This window comes from Sciurus carolinensis, chromosome 3, assembly GCF_902686445.1.
Source record: "Sciurus carolinensis chromosome 3, mSciCar1.2, whole genome shotgun sequence".
NCBI classification, from domain to species: domain Eukaryota; kingdom Metazoa; phylum Chordata; class Mammalia; order Rodentia; family Sciuridae; genus Sciurus; species Sciurus carolinensis.
In genome coordinates, this window is record NC_062215.1 from 116,021,023 (window position 1) to 116,043,572 (window position 22,550).

The following is a 22,550-nucleotide window of genomic DNA, read 5'->3' on the forward strand; positions in this document are numbered from 1 at the left end:
AGTGGGACTTCATTGGGAGGTGATTAGGTCAAGATGGCAGAGCCCTCATGAATGAGATCAGTGCCTTAGTTTGTCAGTTTTCCATCACTGTGACAAAATATGTGAGAGAAACAAAAGAAGATTTTGTCTAACAGTTTCAGAGGTTTCAATCTATGGTCACTTGGTCCCATTGCTGTGGACTTGTGACAATGCAGAACATCATGGTAGGGAGGATTTGGTAGAGCAAAGCTTCACACTCCATGTTGGTCAGGAAACAAAGAGAGAGAAGAGGAGGCCAGGGACAAAATATAGCCTTTAAGGGCATGCCCCTAAGGACATAATTCCTTCAACGTCAACATTTCCACCACCTCACATTAGCCCATTGTTATGGTTTAGATGTGAGATGTTTCCCAAAAGCTCACATGCTAGACAATGGAGGAAGGTTCAGAGGAGAAATGATTGGGTTTTAAGGCTCTTAACCCAATCAGTGATTTATTACCTGATGGGATTAATTGAAGTGGTAGGTGTGGCTGGAGGAGGTGGGAATTGGGGTGTGGCCATGGGATATATATATTTTGTTTCTGGGGAGTGGAGTCTCTCTGCTTTCTGATGATGCAAGCTGCTTCCCTCTACCATGCTCTTCTGCCATAATGTTCTGTCTCACCTTGAGCCCCGAGGAATGTAGGCAGCCTTCTATGGATTAAGACCTCTGAAAACATGAGCCCTCAAATAAACATTTCCTCCTCTATAATTGTGTTGGTCAGATCATTTAGTCACAGCAGCAAAAAAGCTGACTAAAACACCCATTAAATTATGAACCCACCAAAAGATTAATCCCCTGATAAGGTCAGAGCCCTCATGATACAATCACCTTTCAAAGGCCCCACCTCTCAGAATGCCACTGCACTGGGGACCAAGATTTCAACACATGAGCTTTTGGGGAACAAATCAACCACAGCAGTGCCCTTACAAAAGATATGCCTGGAGATTCTACTTCACCTTTACACGGTGAGGACACAGCAAAGAGATGGACATACATGAATGAAGAAGAGAGCCCTTTCAGATAGCAAATCTGCTGGAGCTTTGATCACAGACTTACAGCCTTCAGAACTGTGAGAACTAAGTTTTTACTTTTTCAAATCACTCAGTTAATACAAATATATATACAAAAAAATTGGTACCAATAAATGGTGGTACTGCAGTAATATCTAAAGAGGCAGAAGCAGCCTTGGAGCTTAATAATGGATAGAATTGGAAAGAGTTTTGAGTTCAAGCAACAAAAAGGCTTAATTACTATGATTGTTAAGGGTGATTCTGGTGAAGGCTTAGAAAGAAAAGAAGAAAGGGATAGAGAATGCTTCAATCTTCTTAGAGTCTCCCTAAGTCATCCTGAACAGAATGTTGGTAGGAATCTGGACTGAAAAGGCCATTCCGATGAGGTTTCTGTTGGAAATGAGGAACATGCTGTCACACATTAGAGGAGAAGAGATTCTTGTTATAGAATGGCAAAAAAATTCACTTTTGCTCATATTTGATTAAATTATGAACCCACCAAAAGATTGATCCCCTGATAAGGTCAGAGCCCTCATGATGCAAGCTATGAAATTTGGCTGAGGTACATGTTGAAGTTTAAGTGTTGAAGGAGCAGTCTAATTCTCCCAGTTGCTTACTGTAAAATTTGAGATGAGAAAAAGGACTTAAGAAAAAAGGAAACGGAGTTTGAAGATTTGGAAAATTTTCTGTCTATCCATATTAAATAGAGTGAGGCAAACTGTTTGGGAGAAAACACTAAGGGTATGCCCAAGCAATCATTTGACAAGGTATAAACCATGAACTTAATCATTCATTCTAGAAGGAACACTGACAGATTGAACTCAGGATGAATGTATGAGAAAGAGCAGAGGAAAACTGTTGGACTTCTGGGATTTTTCTGGACAGGATCATAAAGCTATTTAACTGTGAATATGTGCTATTCTTCAAGAGAAGGGAAGAGTGACCTTGAAGGCAATTCAGAGATCATCAGGCCTGACTCTTCAATTTCTAAAGGGTGGTGGCTTTCAACAGACAAGAGAACTTCTACCCAAAACCATGGAACTGGAACTTGTGTCCCTCTGTATCCAGAAGAGAAGATACAGGAGGCAGAGCATTTTGCTATGAAGGATTATTCCCAAGACTTAAGTTTTAAAGTCATCTGCCCTGTTAGATTTGGCACTTGAGACTTGTCACCTTTCTTCTTAGTGCTTCCTTTCGGAATAGCAATGTCTCTTCTATGCTTGTCCCATCATTGCATTTTGGAAGCACATAATGTTTTGTTTTATAGATTCACAGCAGGAAAGGAATTTTTCTCAGAGTGACTCCTACCTTGAATCTCACTTGAGTCTCATTTAGATAAGACTTCGGTGTTATACTTTAAAGTTGACCCTGAAATGAGGTAAGATTTTTGTGGTTATTCTCCAGAATATGAGAAACAAATCTCCTTTGTTTTTAGGTCCCCAGTCTCTGGTATTTGGTTTTATTATCCTAAGACACAACTCTTCAGCTTAACATTGTCTTCATTTTCATTCCCAAGTCAACTATTTTTTCAAAGAATCATGTTTATGTGACCCCCACAATCTAAAAAATGATGTCATTGTACATACTGCTTTGTGATAAGTTCACTGAAAAAAAAAAAGTGTTATTGGCTTTATGTTTTTGTTTTACTAAATTTCAAGATTTTCCAGCAAAGTGTGCAAGTTCTATTCAAGTTTTTAAATAGTGCAATGCCAGGCCTTGTTCTATACCCTGGAAGACAGACATGGTTCCTACCCTCACAGATGTTATTACTATAGAACTATTTGTTCTAGAAGAGATGTTAGGTGACAAAAATGTAAAGAGCATCCTATAATGACCTTTGCTCTAAGAAGAATCACCTATATCTAATCCACTGTGTAATATAAAATAGACTATGAATTTTTTCACATAAAAATTCAATTTCATAGATTTATCCAACAGAAATGATCATAGATTGCACAAAAAACATCAGGAACAATAGTATTTACTACAGCCTTACAAGATATGCAGCAAGAGTACAAAAATCTGTATGTCTGTCAATAAGTGATTGGTTGATTGAACCTATAATATTCTGTATCATTTTAAAAAAATGAGCTATACTTATGTGTGCTACATGGAAAAATACCCAAGACATTAATTGAAAAAAGTCAAGACATAGGACATATATAAAACATTATATTATTTATAATAATAAAAATATGTTTGCCTATATTAGAAAGTATTTTAAGTGCAGAATAGGACAATAGTACTCTATATTTTCTGTACCACTTTAGTTTTTTTAAAAAATAATAGATATATATTATTTTTACAGTACAACCAAGAAAACAAGAAAAATTTCAAGCAACTGTATAGGCCTGACACAAAGACCTATGAAGAATCATGAAAGACCTATGAGTAAGTAAGAACCATCATTTCTGTTTAGTTCTTATGATTGTCTTAAGATCCTATTCTGGCCAACACATGAGTTCCATATTCTCAAATTTTTAGAATAGTCGTGTGACTCAGAGTTGATCTTTCTTGCATGATCTCTTTGGTATTGGTAGATCAGATCATAAATGACCACCAGTTACCTGGGACAGCTCAAATGTCCTACTTGTAGAGTCCTTCATCCCAATGCTTAGTATTTCCCTTGGGAAATGTTCAAAGTTCAGTATGAGTTCATTGTGTCCCTGATGTTAGATCTCCTTTTCCTTTAGTAAAAACAAATCATATATGCTAAAGAGTAATCTATTTTGTTATATTTGCTCAACCATGTTTCTGAGAAGTCCTTGAGCATGAAATAGTATTCAGAACTAAACTCTGACTTGGGGCTGCTACTTAGTAATGCCAGTACATTCTGATTTTTTATTGTAGTATTGATTACACATCACAGTCAACTGAGAATGGGTTCCTTGGATCTTATGTGGCTACCTACCACAAAGCCAGGGCTTCCTAGACTTGCCTGATCACAAGGGTTTTTGGGAGAGCTTGCCATAGCTATCATCTGTCTCATTCTAAGTGGTAGCAAACAGACACATGCATGCTCCTTTCCCAGAGATTCTGACAATTTGAGGTGAGGTTCTGAATTATATTTTTAGCTATTACCCTGATAAATTTTAGAATTAGATGAGTTAAAAACAACAACAACAACAACAACAACATTCTAAGATTACTAAAAGGTCATGTACTAGGCCCAGAGACTTGGAACTCACTACTAGAATTTTCATGGTATTGATTTGGAAATTTAAGGCATGGACCAAGGAAAAGGCCGTGGAAATTTCTAGGTTTTGGTGTGAAGAAAGGGAACTGTCATAACATTGTGAGACATACCTGGCTATTTTCATACAAAATTTCATACAATTCAAGTCTAATAAGTTTTATGTTATCAAGTCATAGCCTATGACAAATAGGACAACCTCTGCTGCATACAACTATATCATTTCTCATTCTCCTTTTATCTGGGAGAAATATTTCTGGGTACTTTAACCACTTGCCTCAAATTCTACCATCTACTTCTTTACATATTCATGCACTCACAAACTTAGTTACTCTTTTCTCTAAAATTTCATCTGTCTTGGGTCATTAGTCAGTATAATTCAGTAGACAATCTCCCTAAGTTAGAGCAAATAACTTCACTTATGGCTGAGACTTACCAAAGGCACATTTGTCTTTCAAAATTTTTGTTTTCTGTGACTGCAAAAAATACTGCTGAACAAGACATTTCTTCACCATCCTTGATGAAAGATGAACATTAATAATGCAGGTAAGAATGAGGCCAAGTCGTGTTGAAGAGAAAACAAGATCCAGAAGATCTAATTCCTTTTAGAAGAATAAATTTAAAATGGCAAGCTCGATAGTTCCACCACAGGAAAGAACGAGGTATTATACAACACTTAAGGTCCAAAGAGTTAAAAATTAATTGATGTATTCATCATCCTTCCTATATTTTATAACCCGATCAGAAGTTAGCATTATAACCTTTCCTATTCTTATATAGTTACTCATCCATTTCTCAAAAGACTCTGTAACTTATGCTTATTTCTTTTGCTGAATTACAATAATAATTTAAGGATAACAGGTGTTAGGAAAGCAAGTGGATTTCTGGCAACCAAGAGATAGAATATGGAGACATCGGTTTTGGACATATTAAGTTGAATGTGACAGCCAAATCTGTCAGTACTAAAAGCCAATTGGAACTGCAGCACCATTTCATCTAAAAGGTCAATGCTGCAGTATAAGTGTAAAAGTAGAGAAAAAAAAATCAGTAAAGGGTAAAAGCAAAGAATCAAAGATACAAGAAGAGGCCTAGGGTGGTTTAGGGTAATTATTTGTTTTACTGGGGATTGAACCTAGGGTTACTTTGCCACTGAGGTAAATCCCTAGTCCATTTTTATTTTGACATAGGGTCTTACTAAGTTGCTAAGTGTCTCGATAAGTTGCTGAGGTTGATCTGGACCTTGAAATCCTCCTGCCTAAGCCTCTGAAGTTGCTGAGATTATAGGTGTACACTACAGTGCTAGGCAAGGATGGTGTAGTTTTATGGGGGAAAAAAAAAGGAAATTTTTAAAAGGAGGTGGTAATGCTCATCACCATCAAATTCTGAGATCTATAAATATGATGAAGATTTATAAAATAAATATTTTCAAGTTCAGCTACCTGTAGACTGGTAGACAAGACACCATATTTGAAAGCATTAAAGAGAAAGAAATGGTACTTTGCAGAATAAGATTCATTATTGGTTTCATATTTGAATCTGAGAGCGGCACCATTTATCTCAAAGAACTTAAAGAGAAAGAAGACCTATCTTATCACACATGTGTAATGCCAAGTTTAATTAACACAGAAGGAATGAGTGTATTAACATATTAGTGGGGAATTTAGCTTTATATAATATTTTCATAAGGAATTTATTCTTAAAAATACAATTTCCTGGAAATCTATTTTAAGAACTTTCTGGTTTCTGTATCCTCATAAGTAAAGGTTATAGTCATATGAGAGAAAACAATGAAAACAACTAGTCGCAGTAAAGAAATACCTCTGGCAGTATCATGCCTTCTAAGTAAACAGAGAGCAGAGGAGATAATCAGAAACTGAGTAGGCACAGCTTTGTTCCATATGGGTAATGTTCTGTGTTTCTTTGTCCACCTTTAATAATTTCTAGTTATTTTCTCAAAATGGTATTGGGAAGGATAATAGCTATCACAGTGTTTTGAAAATGCAGTACTATTCACAGCTAAATTTTCTCATATTACTGAGGCCTATATTCCTTTTATTTTTTGCCAAGAGTGTAGAGAGTACATACACAGCCCTGGTTTTACAAGGTAATCTTTAAAAAGAATGAGATAATGGGATATCTGAAGGAGAGAGAGACAGATGGATCAAGGTGAGAGAAAGGAGAAGAACAGAGAGAGAGAGAGGAAGCAAAGCAAAGGGAGAAGAAAGGAAGAGAAGGGAAGGAGAGTAAAGGGAAAGGAAAGGAAGGGACTTGGATATTTTTCACTGTGTAGTACAGAAGTCAAGGAAATTTGTGACTGTCCTCTTGTTTCTTGGTGAAGTAAGAGACAGTTACCTTCAAACCTAAAGAGTATTCTAAGAGAATGATAAGAGACTAATAATATTGGATAATCACTTGACATTGCAGATTACCTGCTTGGATTTTAAGAATATCTTAGTGATACAACTTTCCCAGCTATACTCGATTGCTTAGAATATTTTGTTTTTCCTAGTGCTTTTGTGGCCACACTGATTTAATCAATATTAATTGACAACATCAGTGAAATATTCCCATGGGCCTGGAAGAACCATACCTTATTAGAGCAACATTTTTATTACAAATATTTTAATTCATGGTGATGCAGAAACACATGTATTTACGTACATAATAATATGAAATCCTATTGCACACAGAATAGCATATGCAATCACAGGACATATTTGCTGCCCTTAATATTAAAAGTTTATATGGTTATAATGTCTGCAAACATACAAACTTATGAAGTTGAGTCTCTATTCCAATGGTTCCTAGGATTTAAGATTTTATACACCTGTGAAATACAAGTGAGAGGACCAAAAGTTTTTATTTGGTCAAATAAATTATTTTTTTTATAAAACTTAGTATTATATTTTTCTCCCCATCACTTTCAAAGAATATTTTAACATTAAATAATGTTAATCTTTAGAAAATAATCTAGAAGACACAATTTTCAAATAAGATTATTTGAACTCAATATGTTCAGCTTTATAAATACTCATGACATTATTCTTAATTTCCTGGATTGATCAGTCATATGAAAATCCTGTCATGGGAATACTGCTATGTGGAACTGTGTTTGGAGTTATTTTTTACACCCCTCAAGGTCTGGGCTTGAGCCTACCAGACAAAAACCATCTGTAATTATCATTTGGACAGAATCACCGGAATAAAGATATGAGATCGATTCATCTTCAAATACTGGGAACTTTACCACTATGCCACAGATCTCTTCTAAAATCTTTTTGTTTTTAGCAAATAGGAATCACCATGAAAAGCAGGGAATGTAATCTTTTAAGTGACACTTCAGAAAGATGAATTCAACGAAACTACAATAATTAAAATCCTGGATGCTTTAAAGTTGTTAGAAAAGATCTAATTTTGAGGGTAAAATCATAAAGTCCAGAATATAAGAATCAGATGATAGTGAAAACACAGAGATATAGATACTTCAACAACACAACAGTACCAAAAAAATCCTTCCTTCCCCAAAGACACATATATCTATGTTTATAACTGTATCTGTATTTCTATCCACACACACACACACACACACACACACACACACACACACACATATATATGTAACTAATTTTTCTTTGAACCCATGAAGAGGGAGCTGTGGACATCATCACCTTCACCTCTAAATACTTTACCATGCATTTTCTGAGAACAAGAACATTTTCTTTTCTTTTTTAGAGAAAATTTATAATGTTAAAATATTAATAATTAGTCAACAGTCTATACCCAAATTCAGTCAATGTTTCCAATGACAGTCCATCACTACTCCCAGCCAGGTTCATACATCATGTTTAGCCATTGTAGCTCTTCAACCTGAAGCTGTTCCTTAGCCTTTTTATTTCGTTTTGTTTTTCATGACACACATTTTAAGAATTCAGTCCAGTTATTTTATAGAATGCCATCAGTATTGTTTTCCTTATGGTTATATTCAGTTTATGAAAACCTAACTGCATACCAAGACTTGATGTGGGCTTTTCCATATATCATACATTCCATTCTGTAATGTTGTTCCATCCCATAATTGGTACTGTTTTTGAAGAGTGTGTCTGCTTTGTTTCTCCACCATAATTTTTTTCTTTTGAAATTTTTAATTAACAGAGAAACATTTTGAAACAATCTAAGTTTCCTGTTCCTTCTCAAATTTTAACCTGTGAGTTTTAGCCTTCATTGATTATTCTTATAGGAATCAATTTCATAATGATATCTGCCAAATCATGATTTACTAACTCCATTATTCAATATTTGTTAGTAACATTCTGCTCCAAGGAAGAGAATTTTTACCTTTTCCTATATACTTATATAAGTATATGCTTGTGGATTATAATTTTATTCAGTGGGTTATAATCTATTATTATTATTATTATCTCTTTTGATGCTCATATTACCTCAGCTTTAGCTGATGGACAGCTTCTTATAGTTGGTTTCTGCATTCTGTTAATCTGACCTAGGTATTCGTTAGGCATTCATTACTTTTTGATGCAGCAAATATTATGAAAAATAACACCAAAATGAATGTGGAGATTTATATGATAAATATATATTTTACAATGTAGATTTAGTGAAATACATTTCACCAGAGCTTCCTTTGTATCTGTAAAGTACTGATATGGCTTTTTATCAGGAGATGATAATCTTTCCACAGTGCATCACAGCACACAGTAATCTTATCTTCAGTGCATCTTATCAGGAGGTGATGGTATACCTCTTTGCCAGTACTCACCAGCACTGGCATGGATGCATGGTATAAAATCTCTGTAGGGTTTATCCCATAGTCCTTATTTACTTTAGTTGGAAATAGGAAATTCTTTTCGGTCACTACTAAGAATTAATTGTCACGTTGTTTTAGGGTGATGATGTTATGAACAGATGGGTAAATAAGTTGTGGAAGGATGGGAAAAGCACTATATATTACTGTATCTTTTGTGGGCATGACCATGTTCCCCTTCTGGATCTACAACTGAGATAGTACAACCCTATAAACAAGCAAAAACTTCTCTTTCCTCAGAAATTTAGATCAATTTGTTTAGACTGTTAATTTTACTCTCTGGACTACTCAAGTAACCTTGCCATGTTTCTGTGAATTCTACACTTGATCGCACTGTTTTTCTTCCAGTCAATGTTTCTCTACCTATGAAAGCCAGTCAGATGAAACCTCAAAACTGACCCAAGGCATACCTTGGCCTTTTCTGACTCTCACAAGCTCCTTCACACTTTGAATCAGTCAGGCAGGGGACAGAGAATATCTCAAAATGTGGCTGAGAGGTTTTTCATATAGAGGCTGATTACAAAGGTGTGGGCATGGGGAGGGGAAAGCTTTGAGGAACAACAGATCACTCCCAGGCCAGCAGCAGGTCTCGGGGAGCAAGGGGACTAGGGATTACCTGACCCCAAAGAATGTAGCCCTAATTGTAGAAGGGGACAATATGATATGCAGTGGACACATGCAGCCACTGCCTACCCAGGGCAACCCAGCAAAGGAACCAGGGGATCACATTCTCCTCCCTCAAGTGGGGTTGTTGGGGTGATGTTTTCCTGCAAGAGCTTCCCACTGGTCAAATAATTGGGAACTCAAAAGTAGGCGGAGTCATTGATACAATGCAAAAATGTCACTCTCCTAAAATAGACAGCAGGATGGGAAAACATGAAGAAAGTTTCTGAAGATGCAAAAAATATCCTACTCACATATGGCATTTTTGAATTTTTTAATAAATATTTAAAGGCTTCTTTTTATAGCTCAAGTGGGCCATTCCCTATTATTCTAGTTCCTATACTTCTTTTTTTCCCCTAGAAACACCAGTTTATGCTTGGGCACCCATTCCTTGTCCTAACAAAGATCACACTCCACTGCTGGTAGCTTCAGAGAGGTCTTTCCCTCCGTTCTCATTTCAACTTCAGATTTTCTTGTCTGCCTATTGTGTGTGTGTGTGTGCAGGCACACACTGAGCTCTCCTTCTCCCCCAACTGTAAAATAAAAATATCTCCATCTGGTTGAAAAACATTGCTAACAATAAGCAAATGGGCAAACAATAAAATAAAAAATGTAATCTTTATTAGTTTTGCACATTTTTAATGTTGGTTAGCATCATTAGGGTAATAGTAGCATTTTCCAGCATGCAGTTCACTAATACAATTTATCTAAGTAGTTTTAAGAAAAAGAGGAGCCTATGGTTTGCTTCTTAAGAAACACAAAATGTCCTGATGTAATTGACAAGTTTACTACTCTCTCTTTTTGTGGGAAAAAAAAAAAATTGCAAAGCCAACATTATACTTAGAGCAATTTAAAGCAGCATGACTGCAAGGAAATGAAAATATAAACAGAAGTTAGGAGGAAAAAGACAAAAATGAAAATAATCACTACCTTCAATTAGTTAGTGCAGGCACTACCAAAAATGTAAATCAAATTTTATGCCCTTTCCAGTTGCAAAACAAAATTTGGATGTGAGTTGTGAGCCTATTTTTGCCCTTTAAAATTATGAAATAATCTAAAATTAGCTAATATAATAATAAAAAGGCAAAATCTACAACTACCCAGTCTTGTTTTCATTTCTTGTTTAGCAAATATCTTCCATGAAAAAGTACTATGGACAGAAAGTAAGAAAAGTGATTGTGATATCAACCTGAAGATAATTTCCTCTTCATATTTATGTACATAATGCTGAAAAATAAATAAAATGACTTTTTACAGTATTTATATTTGCTTATAAAATTCTAAACACATTTTAACAGGTTAAGCAGTGTTTTTTTAAACATGTCTGTACAATCTGGCTATACACCATATGTTATCCACTTAAAATTTAAAAATAACCAAAAAAGTTGTTAAAGTGCGGCAAACTATTGTTTAATGACTTAAAGAAATGAGATCTGTTGAACAATTTCCTTGACTTTACCACTGACATATGGTTTCTCATAAATGAGATTCTGAGCAGTGGGAGAAACCAGATATAGCAGCATGGTAATATAAACATGCATTGATAGCATCCAAACTATCTATAATGGTACAGAATACATTATATTACCTGTATAAAGCTTGCACTCTACATTTCTTGTGGTACATATTTGATGCAATAAATACTGTGCTTAGGTCATTATTTGTTTGCTCAAACGTGCACCACAGGGTAAAATGACTATTTACATAATAAATAGCATTTCAGTAACATATACAGTGTCAACCTTGCTGAGAGCTGAAGATGGCTAAACAAAGTGCAGGATTAAGCAGAATTTTATAAAGGATTCATTTGGTCAATTCAGTCTTCTGGGGTTGGGGGTGAGGATCAATATTCATTATTTAGAGTTTTTTAATACAATAAACAGAAATATAACATTTATGACTCTAGACATTTGGATGAAGTTTGCACCTGCTAAGACTTAATGGCCTACCCCAAAACAATCCACTTGGTCTAGGGGCTAGATTGGATGAAGCAAGATCAGCAAGGCACCTCCAGTTAATACCCAGCTACCCTCCCAGAAACAGATGAAGTTTAAGAACTGCTTAAGAACTGTCGTGGCTTCCTTTGTGACTTTTCCTCATGCATGATCTCTAAGTGCAGCATGCCTTCATGCAAACCACGTCTTGGTGAAGGTGGGAGGGCCATGTGGCTGTCATGACCCCCAGGTGGCATACCTGTAAAAGGGGTCCTTGAGTCTATTTCCCAACAGAAATCCTGTTTACAAAAATAGTCACATATAACAAACAACATATGGATTAAAAAAAAGATGAATCCACTAACAGAGTTTGTAAAAACGTGACAAATGTGGCAGTTGAAATGCAAACAGTGGATACAATTACTACACTAAAGTGTTTCATGTTAAACAATCCCCAAATTATAGGTTTGCACCCCGTTAATCTGGTCCCTACAGTCTGCGTAGCCACTTTGTCTCTTGTCTTCAGCAGTGTCAGCTGGTAGTGAGGACAGTAACCTCCTGTCAAGGTCGTCTCCCCTTTACACAGAGTCACACAGTTTGCCGACAAGGGGGTCACTGTCTTATTGTAGGCACTGACCTTAAGTAGATTTTTGTAAAAACAGTCAGTTTGGCATTGACCTCCTAATGGAGTCCTGTTGACAAAAATACATCACCTTCACAGGCTGTAAACAATTTGTCACCCAATTATTTTTATTTGTTTTTGTTTATTTCCCTTTGGCTTTTTCATCTTTTCCTTCTTGCTCGTGTTTTTCCACAATTGGCTTTGTCACCCGATCGTAGGAGGGTGGACAAACTGCAGTGGACATGGTCAGATCAGTTTTTTCTGTAATAGAGTTTTCATTTATTCTATCGATTATCATGTCTTCTTTTACAAGAAGATTAGCCCCACCTTTCAGTTTGTTCTTATTATATGTAAATGAAGCTTGTTTGACAGTTCGCTTTAAAAGGTGGCGCCTGTAAGCACGCTGAATGATAACAGCAGATACTTCCTCTTGTTTTCGTTTTAAAGTAGTAGTGATTGGCTGATAGGAGACCTTGGAAGGATTGGAAGCCATGAACCGTTCTTCCATCTGTATTCGGAGGGCATCCATCTCTCCACTCTCACCCAAAACACGCTTTGTAAAAGCAAATAAGATGTCCAGACAGTGAATTCGGTCACCACTCACCATGGGCAAATCCATAGCAATGAGCTGGAGTTTGTTTGGTTGTGGCAAATTGAGAGGAGGTTCAAGAGCAGCTGCAAACTGAGACAGTTTTTCAAATTCCATGAACTGGGTTGCATCAGGATCAAACTTCTCCCAAACCTCGTAGAACATCTCAAAGTCATCCTCACTCAGGGGCTCTGCACTTTCTTCAGTAGCAACACTGAAGTTCTCCAGGATGACAGCAATGTACATGTTCACCACCACCAGAAAGGATATGATGATGTAACTGACAAAAAAGAAAATTCCAACAGAGGGGTTCCCACAGTCTCCCTTAACTGAGCTTCCAGGATTAACTTTATTAGGGTCACAGTCAGGTGGTTTACTGTTGAGAATAGGTGCCAGCAATCCATCCCAGCCAGCAGAGGTGGTGATTTGGAACAGGCAGATCATGCTGTTACCAAAGGTCTCAAAGTTGAACATGTCATCAATTCCAACTTCCCTCTTAACATAGGCGAAGTTGGACATTCCAAAGATGGCGTAGATGAACATGACCAGGAAGAGCAGGAGGCCAATGTTAAACAAGGCAGGAAGGGACATCATCAAAGCAAAGAGCAGCGTGCGGATCCCCTTTGCCCCTTTGATCAGACGTAGGATTCGGCCAATCCTGGCAAGACGGATCACTCGGAACAGGGTAGGGGACACAAAATATTTTTCTATCAGCTCAGCAAGAAACATTCCTGTGGATAAATAGCACAAATAAATGAAAGAAAGAAAAGAAAAGAAAAAAATGAGAATACAGTGAAAAAATTATTCATTAAAATAACACTTAAGTTTTTAAGGCTCCAAGGTAAGTTCAGAGGACTGAAATTCAATTATGTTTCTTAAATATCACCTAGACATAATTCAATCATCTTTCAATATCTACAGGGGGCTGATTCCAGGACTCCCTTCCACTCCCAGGATACCAAAATTCATGGATGCTCAAGTCCCATCAAATAGGTATAGTACTTGCATATAACGTAAGCACATTCTGTATTCTTTAAATCAGCTCTAAAATACTTACAACACATAATGCAAAGTAAATGCTATGTAAGTAGGTTATAGTTTATTATATAGGAAATAAGGACAAGAGAAGGAGTCTGTACATGTTCAATAGAGATGCAAATTTCTATAAATTTTTTTGTCTGTGATTTGTAAACAAAGAACACACAGATGCAGAACCCACAGATATGGAGGACTGAATGTACATATAATCCAGATTTGCCATAGAAAAGTTGCAGAATAATACAATAAATACTTACCTACCCTCCATTTATATTCACAAATTGTTAACAATTGGACCCTTTTGTGTTTGTTATCTATCTTATCTAAATTATGAATAACCTTTGATTTTGACACTCAACAATAAATTAAATACTACAGTATTTTTGTCTTTGAAGTATGTTGATAATCTGTTTTTACCTTACATTCCCAACTCAGAATCTAAAAAAATAAATTAATGTACAAGCCTGGCTGAACAACAGCAGTCAATAATGTTAGTATAAATTCATATAAATATAATTTCTTTTTTCTAAAATTGCCAAATCCTAAATCCTGTTTTTATACCTTACTATCCAAAAGTAGTTTTTGATGCTGTTTTCATCTGTGAACTTGATGTTTCTCTGAGCTTCCATTTGAAAGAATCCAAGGCTAATGTTCATTTTGATTCCCTGATATTGGTATCAATTTTATTTTTAAACTTCTTTCCCCATTTTCCTTTTAAATAAAGACTATTCTGAAGAATAGCTCAAAAATGTAAATGCCTTTGAGTTGAAAGGATTATAATCATGGATTAGGTTGGGAATCAAAGATTACATATAATATATGAATTGGATTTAAGACCAATTTATTCAACGTGGGATGATATGAAAAACTGCCCAACAAAGTTTTCCCCTAAAGGATGGTAAAATATTGACTCAAACATATCCTCTCATTTAGGAGAGAGTGAACATTTCACACCTACACACAGAGATGTCTTCCCTTCACAAGAGCTTTTCTAGTATCTTTTATGAAATGAGTTATTGTTCATGAGCTCTATTGTACATTCCAGGCTTTGAAGTATGACTAAGGAAATGACATTCCAGTTTACCCCACTTGTGCATGATTAGTAAAAACTCATTTTTATGGTAAGGTAGAAAATCTCTGTATCTACTAACATTTAGTCCATGTCTTTATTATCTTTTCACTATGTTTTTCCTTATCTTTCAACTAACTTCCACCAGTATCTACATGCCGGTGTCTCCATAGCTTGTCTCTAGTATAATGTCTTTCCTGATTACCAGACTAAAATTTTAGTCCTCTTCTCAAAGAACCCTCTAAATACTATATAGCATCTTCATTATCAACATCTTGAAAACCCTTTTATCTTAGTTAATAGCATACTTCCATTTCAGTTGAAGGAGGTTTTACTATATTGTGTTCAGTATCTAAAATGGACAGAATGGAATACAATACTAATATATTTTAGAAAACTACTTTTTAAGAAAAACAAACACTCCTGGATGAAATGCATCAAAATATTCACAGTGATTAAATGTTGGGAGGACCTCTGTTTCAAAGTTGATGGTTCTACCTTTCACGTTTTTTGAACTGAATTTGAGAGATTTTGAATATTTCTTACCTACAATGGAGAGAATGACAACCACAAAATCAAAAATATTCCAGCCAATGGTAAAATAATAATGGCGGAGGGAAATGAGTTTCAGGACACACTCTCCAGTGAACAACACAATGAACACCAGATTTATGCGTGACAGAATGTTAGTCACATATTCACTCTGGTCATCTGTTTCCACCATCATTGTGACCATGTTAAGGCAGATAAGAATCATGATGCTTATGTCAAAAACTTGTCTGGTTACAAAGTCAAAGACCATTCCTTGAAATTTGTTCTGTAGAGAAACAGAAATGCTTTTAGCAACAGAGTTTTATTTTTTCATATTAGCATATGCAACAGAAATTTTTGCATTAATTCACTTTCTAGTATTGTACATCATTGTTGACCCTGATTTTTGTCAGGGATGGTTTATGGAATATTGAAAATTAAAATTTAGTTATCTAAATTGCTGTTTGTCTGGATGTATTCCTCAGAATAACGACTCTTTGTCCAAAGAGTTTCTGATAGGAAACATCACATTATACACTCCTGTCAGAGGTAACAAAATGCATACCAACATATCAAAATGATGAGGTGAGAAACCTGTTTGATTTGATGTTACCAAACTTTCCCATGATCAGTTGCACTATGATCCGTTGTAGTGCAAAATATAATAGTATTAATATTCAATTTCCTTTATTCTCAAAGAATTATTAAAGGGAACTTGGAAATCCCAGGATACATACAGTTAAATTCCACATATGGCAATAGTGATATCTCTCCACTAAACAGTCTCCACTGGCATGTCAGAAACAAAATGCTGAACCTCCACAGGGATAATCAGACCAGAATGACATTCCTTGTTTTGATGTTAAAAGAAAAAATAATTTACATCTTGTCACTGATTTGTAGTTCTATTCAGACACTGTAGGCCACTGTCAGACATTGAAGGCCATCATTGGCCTATTTCCCTGACCATTAAAAAATTCTAGGGATATTTACTATCTTACATTTTCTACATACATTATTGACTCATTTCTACTTCTAGTAATAAGTATCAATAAGTATATATTTCTTATCGTTCTCAAGAAAACAATACTGGCCTAGTGTTATGAATTTTCTCTGATGCTCCCAAGGAATTAAAACTCAAAGATCATTGTCATAAAAATGTTACTGTGAGCAAAGCCCCTCCATTTTCACAGCTTGTTTAGAAATATGAGGAAATATGAGGATTGTTATTTATTGTGTTGAAATGTAATTTTCAACCTTGGTTTTTAAAGACATTAGTAATTTCTTAATTTATGGTCAATATAAGTCGGAGTTGCTGAAATTCTTTCCTCCTCCAAAACACTCAGTACTTCTAGTGAAACATAAAATGAAAGTAAAGTCTTACTTCACTGAACAATTCACCAACCTAGTAAGAAATCACTTGTTCCTTAGCCCCATCCTGAGGTTCACCCATTTCCTGGCATTAAATAGCAACTATTCCACAAAGAGATAATTAAGTCTCTCTGCAGCTAAAATCATCTACAATTCCTCTGGCCATTTAATTTGGATTCTAATTGTGTAAATCTTTTGAAGACAAAGGTACATTTTATGTCTTCTTGTTCAGTCTTTAGTTTTTGGTTTTTTTTTTACCATTACCATAAAAGTATGAATTAACAACACTCTAAAAAAGAAAGAAAATTTTGTTGTTGGCAATGTTAACTGATTTCTCTTCTGTGAGAAAACTCATACAAGTTTTTGGTTTTGTATACTTTTTCCCCATATCATTTGATATTTCTTACTCCTGGTCGAGGTATAGGTTTTTGTGGCTTTTTCGATCCTAATTTTTTCATTGCATTATAATATTTCTTCTGTTCTTCTGTCATAAAGATGTCTTGACCTCCAAAGTATAGAAAAGAAAAATCAAAACTGGTTAAAACTGTGTCCATTTGTGCATAATTTTTCAATTACAATAAAAAGGGACAGTTAAAAATGGTAATGCAGTTTTGAACCAATTAGCATGATTATGCTGAGGATTTGAAATCTGAGCAATTTAAAGTATTTTGTAGGACCTGTAATTTCATTTAATTCTCATACTCATTCAAAATTGACACTATTATTATTATTATATTGAGAAAAAAACAGAAACTGTAAGTGCTTACCTAAGATCATATACTCAGTGAGTAGTAAAATTTGACTCATTGAGATACTAAATATTTAGTCCCTTACATAAGCATATTACATTTTTTTTGTGTGTGTTGGGGATATAACCCAGGGGATTCAACTACTGAGCTTCATCCCCAGCCCTTTTACCTAGTTTTCATTTTGAGACTGCATCTCATTAGGTTACCCAGGCTGGACTCAAACTCCTTCCTCAGCCTTCCCAGTCACTGGAATTAAGGAGTGTGCCACTGTACCTGGCTATATATTACTTTTCTAATGTAAATACAATGATTTTCTTATTCAAATGTAGCGAAGAGTTAAAGAGATATATGTTGCAAGATGGTTTGGACTTAGTCATGAAAAGTCACTTGACTCTGTCAAGAACTGAAGCAAAGGAATGGAAAGAGAAGTGGACCAGTTGAGGGATGAATCAGAAATCCTAAGTATGGCAGGTGTGAGAAAGGATAGTAGGGAAAGAGGGTTGGACACAGGCTGATGAGTGAAATGGAGTAGCTTGATACTGACAAGGCAATGCTATTAGTAAAGAGAATAATGTTAGCATTAGGAACAGAAATGTTTTGTAGTGAAAAAAAATTAATGATTACATAATAAGAAAATGAGAAGTAACAGTAAATAAAGAAGTGCAAGTGGCTGAGAAGCACTTAAAATCACATTAAAATCTATTTGTAAGAAAAGATACAAAAATTAAAATAAATGTAGCTTTCATCTTATCAAATACTAAATATTAAAAAAAAAAGGTTTGATGCCAGCAAGGGAATAATGCCATGTGCACATTTATGTATATTAACTGGCAGTTCAGATGCCTACATTATTTTGGAGAAGCAAAACACTTCACTCTGGGGATTTATCCTAAGTAATAATTATAAACTCCATTTTCTTTTTCTTTTTTCCTTTCTTGGACACAAAAACTTTTGACAAGGTACCGTTTAAATCACTAAAGATTAGAAGCAATTTAAATTATCAACCTTTTAGGGAGTGGTTAAACAATTTCTGATAATGTATACATGAAGACTTGAAAATGGGAAATACTTTTGTTAAACATAATTTTAAATTGTAGATAAAAGACGAATTTTAACAATAAGAATATACATAGAAACACTTTGAATAGAACATAAAATGTGGATAGTGGTTATCCCAAGTGGTGACATGTGTTTACTTTCCATGCTTTCTATACTGAACATATTTAACAATAAAATGAGCTTCATAAATGATAATTAAAAATAAAAAACTGTACAATTTAGGACCCGAAGTGATAGGTTATAATTAAATATCTGAGGGAAAGTAATGGAAATTATAAAAGGAATCAATGAAGGAAAAAGTATGAAAAGAAACACTTGAGAAAGTTTATATCTGGTGCTTAATTTCTTGCAAAGATTCTAAGTTCATTTTTAATTTTTGATTAACATGTATTAATTGTACATATCAATGGGGGTCTTTATTTCACTTCAATATATGGACACAGTGTACATTGATTAAATCTGGTCTCCATTTATCTCCCCTTTTCTCCCACTTTCCAACCTCTAGTAATCTTTTAAAGGATGATGTGGGAAAGGAGTCTGAGGATATACAAGGATAAAACATGGCAAAGTGGAACATTCCTAAGGTTTTTTGTTTTGTTTTGTTTTTATTGCAGTTTTTTAGAAATTATTTTCTTTCAAAAGACAGGCAATGTTGATTCTTAATTAAAAAAGAAAAAAGAGCAGAGAAGTTTTGTGAACATATAAACAGGAATGTGAACATTCATTCTCAATTTTCTTCAGCCTGAAAGAGAGCAGTAGTTGATGGCAGAGAAACAGAAAGAAAAAAATAGATTTTCATATATAGAACCACTTGTTCTCTGAGTTCAAGTACTCTTTTGATGAATAAAGTATTCTAAGTATTAATTTTTCTAATTCAAGAGAGAATATATTAGAAATACTTATCTTCTTTTTTTGCTGGTTGAAATTATCTATGATGACACCAATAAATAAGTTCAAGGTGAAGAAGGACCCAAAGATGATGAAAATAACAAAGTAAAGATACATGTATAGACTTTCCTCATACTTGGGCTGAAGTTCCACCTACCAAAGAAGAATAATTTGCAAAACATTACAATTTATTTTAATGTGGGAAATATCACTGGTCCTTTTTCATGATTATAGAAAATAATGTACTTAGTAATATTTCAGCATTTTCCCCTGTGTCAACTAACTCTTAAAAAAGTCTCTAAAATTATTCTTTAGTGATATTTTCATGTGAAAAAATATTGTCATTATGACACTCTAGAATCTATTTTGTGTAACTACAATTAATATTTTGCTATTTGGATAGTAACCGATTAAATTTGGCAGGTTTTTAAGATATATAAACTTTAGTAGTTTAAAAATCAGTGAAAATTACTTCTACAAATATCTATAGAATACATTTAGAAACAATCATTCATATATGCAAGAATGTATGTAGCAAATAATATTCATATGTTTGGCATCGTACCCCGACATTATAGCATTTGCTGGATTTTTCAGATTGACATAACTGGAAAGTTCATTTTATAAATTCTCAATTCATAATTTAACCGCTATATTTTATGTATAATAACTAGGCATGGTGCTCTTTTAAGATAGTAAAGAAGTAAAGCGTTACTACACCTACTTCCCAGATACATTCAACTCTTATTAGTGACAGTAGAATTAAAACTGACCAAACTCATAAAGCAAAATATACTTAAAGGCGAAATAACACAATTCTGGAGGCTGTCTGGAAGGTACTCGACATAGAAGGAAAAGTCACTTGTGGCTTCAAGAAAGATAAAGATCAAACTATGAGTTCAGTCTAAAAACTACAGGGACAAAAGGTGTTAAAGTTATCTTTATGGATCACAATTTCAAACAGATGAGACGTCAGAAAGGGAAGAGGAAGGCAATAGCAATACTTAATTTCACAATGTTTTAAAGACTAAAATTAGAATAAACATGGATGTCAGTTCAAATATTGAAGCATGGAAGAGGCTGGAGTTAGATAAATAAGTCTTAGGTGATATGTACTTAGAGGAATCTACTAGCCAAAGAAGTGATAACAACATTGTCAAAGGATCTAATCAATTTATGGATGTAGACATCATATGAGAGAATGAATTTGAAAGAGACTGCTATGGAAATCTGAGGTCCCAAGACAGTATCTGCAGCTTTTGATGTTGTTTAATATGGTGGGTAACTATACCTTTCAGCAACTGATGGCAATCATATATTTGTTCACACCTGCTTCTGCAAACCAAAATTACTACTGATTATAAAATTTGTGGATAAAAAGGAAACGAAATAGAAAAATATTAACAAAAAGGACATTTGTTAGTTATTAAATTTATGAGCTTATGTTTCCTTTGACTTTCAAAATAATTCATGTTTTTAATTTATCTTAATGGGATCTTACTGATAAACATTGCTATACTCAAATATTGAACTGAGTCATATATTTTCCTGAATATATTTAAACAACATAGGCTCATTACATTTGTTTTGTTGAGTTAATTTAAGCACCTTATCAGTATTATAAAAAGGCTATGATACAAAGAATACTTACATTTCTGGAATCAACCGCTGCATACATTATATCCATCCATCCTTTAAATGTTGCCTATTAAAAAGGACATTCATGTTTTACTTTGGAGTAAAAATACTTCAGATGTTTCATAAATATTCTTAAAGATACATTTTAAAGAAATGTTTTTGAAAAATATTTCAAAACAAGTTTATAGGGATTTTGGATTGGACCAAAATCACAAAAGTTAAAAAAATGGTCATTTTATAGATCATCCTGCTTGATAATCAACTTATAAGTAATTCTCTATTCTTAAGAATTAATGAATTCATGAAATTTAAAGTGCTATTACAATTTGATTCACCACTTTCAGAAAGCCTTACATATGTAAACACATTTGATCATATCTATAACAGCCAAAAAAGAAAAAATCAGATCTGATTGTCATCTGTCAAAATCTAAAGTTACTGATTTAAGATTTCTGCTTTTTATAACAACCTAAGGATCATATGATATACATATAAAATAACTATTGAAGCTATTCTTTTACGACTGTTGAAGCCAAACATGCAGAAATAATCTTACATTCCACTTTCTTCTCTGTACTTCTTGCACAGAAGGCATTAATACGGGTAAGAGAAGTGGAAAACAATATAGTAGATACTTGGTATTCAGTTTAAAGGATTCTAAATCTAATAATTTACTGTAATTGGTTACTGGACACAGGGCATGAATTTTTGAGCTCTGTGGGTGTAATATGACTATTCTTTAGCCAACGAAGGGGCCTAATAGTTTTCAGTATCTGTATTAGTATCTGTTTTATAATTCTAACACTGTAGAGTGGTGGCATCATGAGAAGAAAGTCACATGAATATGTTGTGTTGGAAAAAGAAAGTTATGATTCTTAGCAATAGAAATATTTTGAACATCAAAGAGAAATGTTGAATGTGTCAATGGCTGGTCAGTGATAGCTAGAACAAGTCCTTTTACAAACTTGAGGCAGGAATAGAAAGTAGATTCATGGAAAAATTTCAAGGAATTACTAATCAACAGAGGTGATTCTGTATAAAGTCAACTATGAAGCAGTATTTAAGGTATTTTTTTTCAGTAGCAGAATTTATTTAATAGCTTTGTAGAGGATTTTATATTTTCAGGATCTTAGCATTTTTAAGGATTGCTTAAAATATTCAAATTTTCTTTCCTCAGTTTTATAGTGGAAATAATATGCTTCGGTGACATTTATAAGTGCAGATACTAGTAAATAGGATAAGTGTCTAAAGAAACGTTATTCTGTATTTACTGTACTATTAAATAAATCATTTTTGCTAGATTTCTTTAAGTCAATATTTTGATTGCAAGAACATTAAGAATAGATTAAGGGGCT

The 22,550-nt window shown here is 34.3% G+C and overlaps 1 protein-coding gene across 3 annotated transcripts in view; it reads right to left on the bottom strand.

Annotated features, from left to right (window-relative positions):
* Positions 1–10,306: 10,306 nt before the first annotated feature.
* LOC124979763 (sodium channel protein type 1 subunit alpha) overlaps positions 10,307–22,550 on the bottom strand; it is a 141,218-nt gene continuing 128,974 nt past the window's right edge. For all 3 annotated transcript variants that reach the window (XM_047544428.1, XM_047544427.1, XM_047544426.1), the window contains exons 23-27: positions 21,209–21,262; positions 19,573–19,710; positions 17,269–17,373; positions 15,506–15,776; positions 10,307–13,583 (exon numbers count right to left, since the gene is read on the bottom strand). In XM_047544428.1, coding sequence (XP_047400384.1) covers positions 12,406–13,583; positions 15,506–15,776; positions 17,269–17,373; positions 19,573–19,710; positions 21,209–21,262 — 1,746 coding nt within the window. In that variant the 3' untranslated portion in view covers positions 10,307–12,405. The remainder of the gene's footprint in view (positions 13,584–15,505; positions 15,777–17,268; positions 17,374–19,572; positions 19,711–21,208; positions 21,263–22,550) is intronic.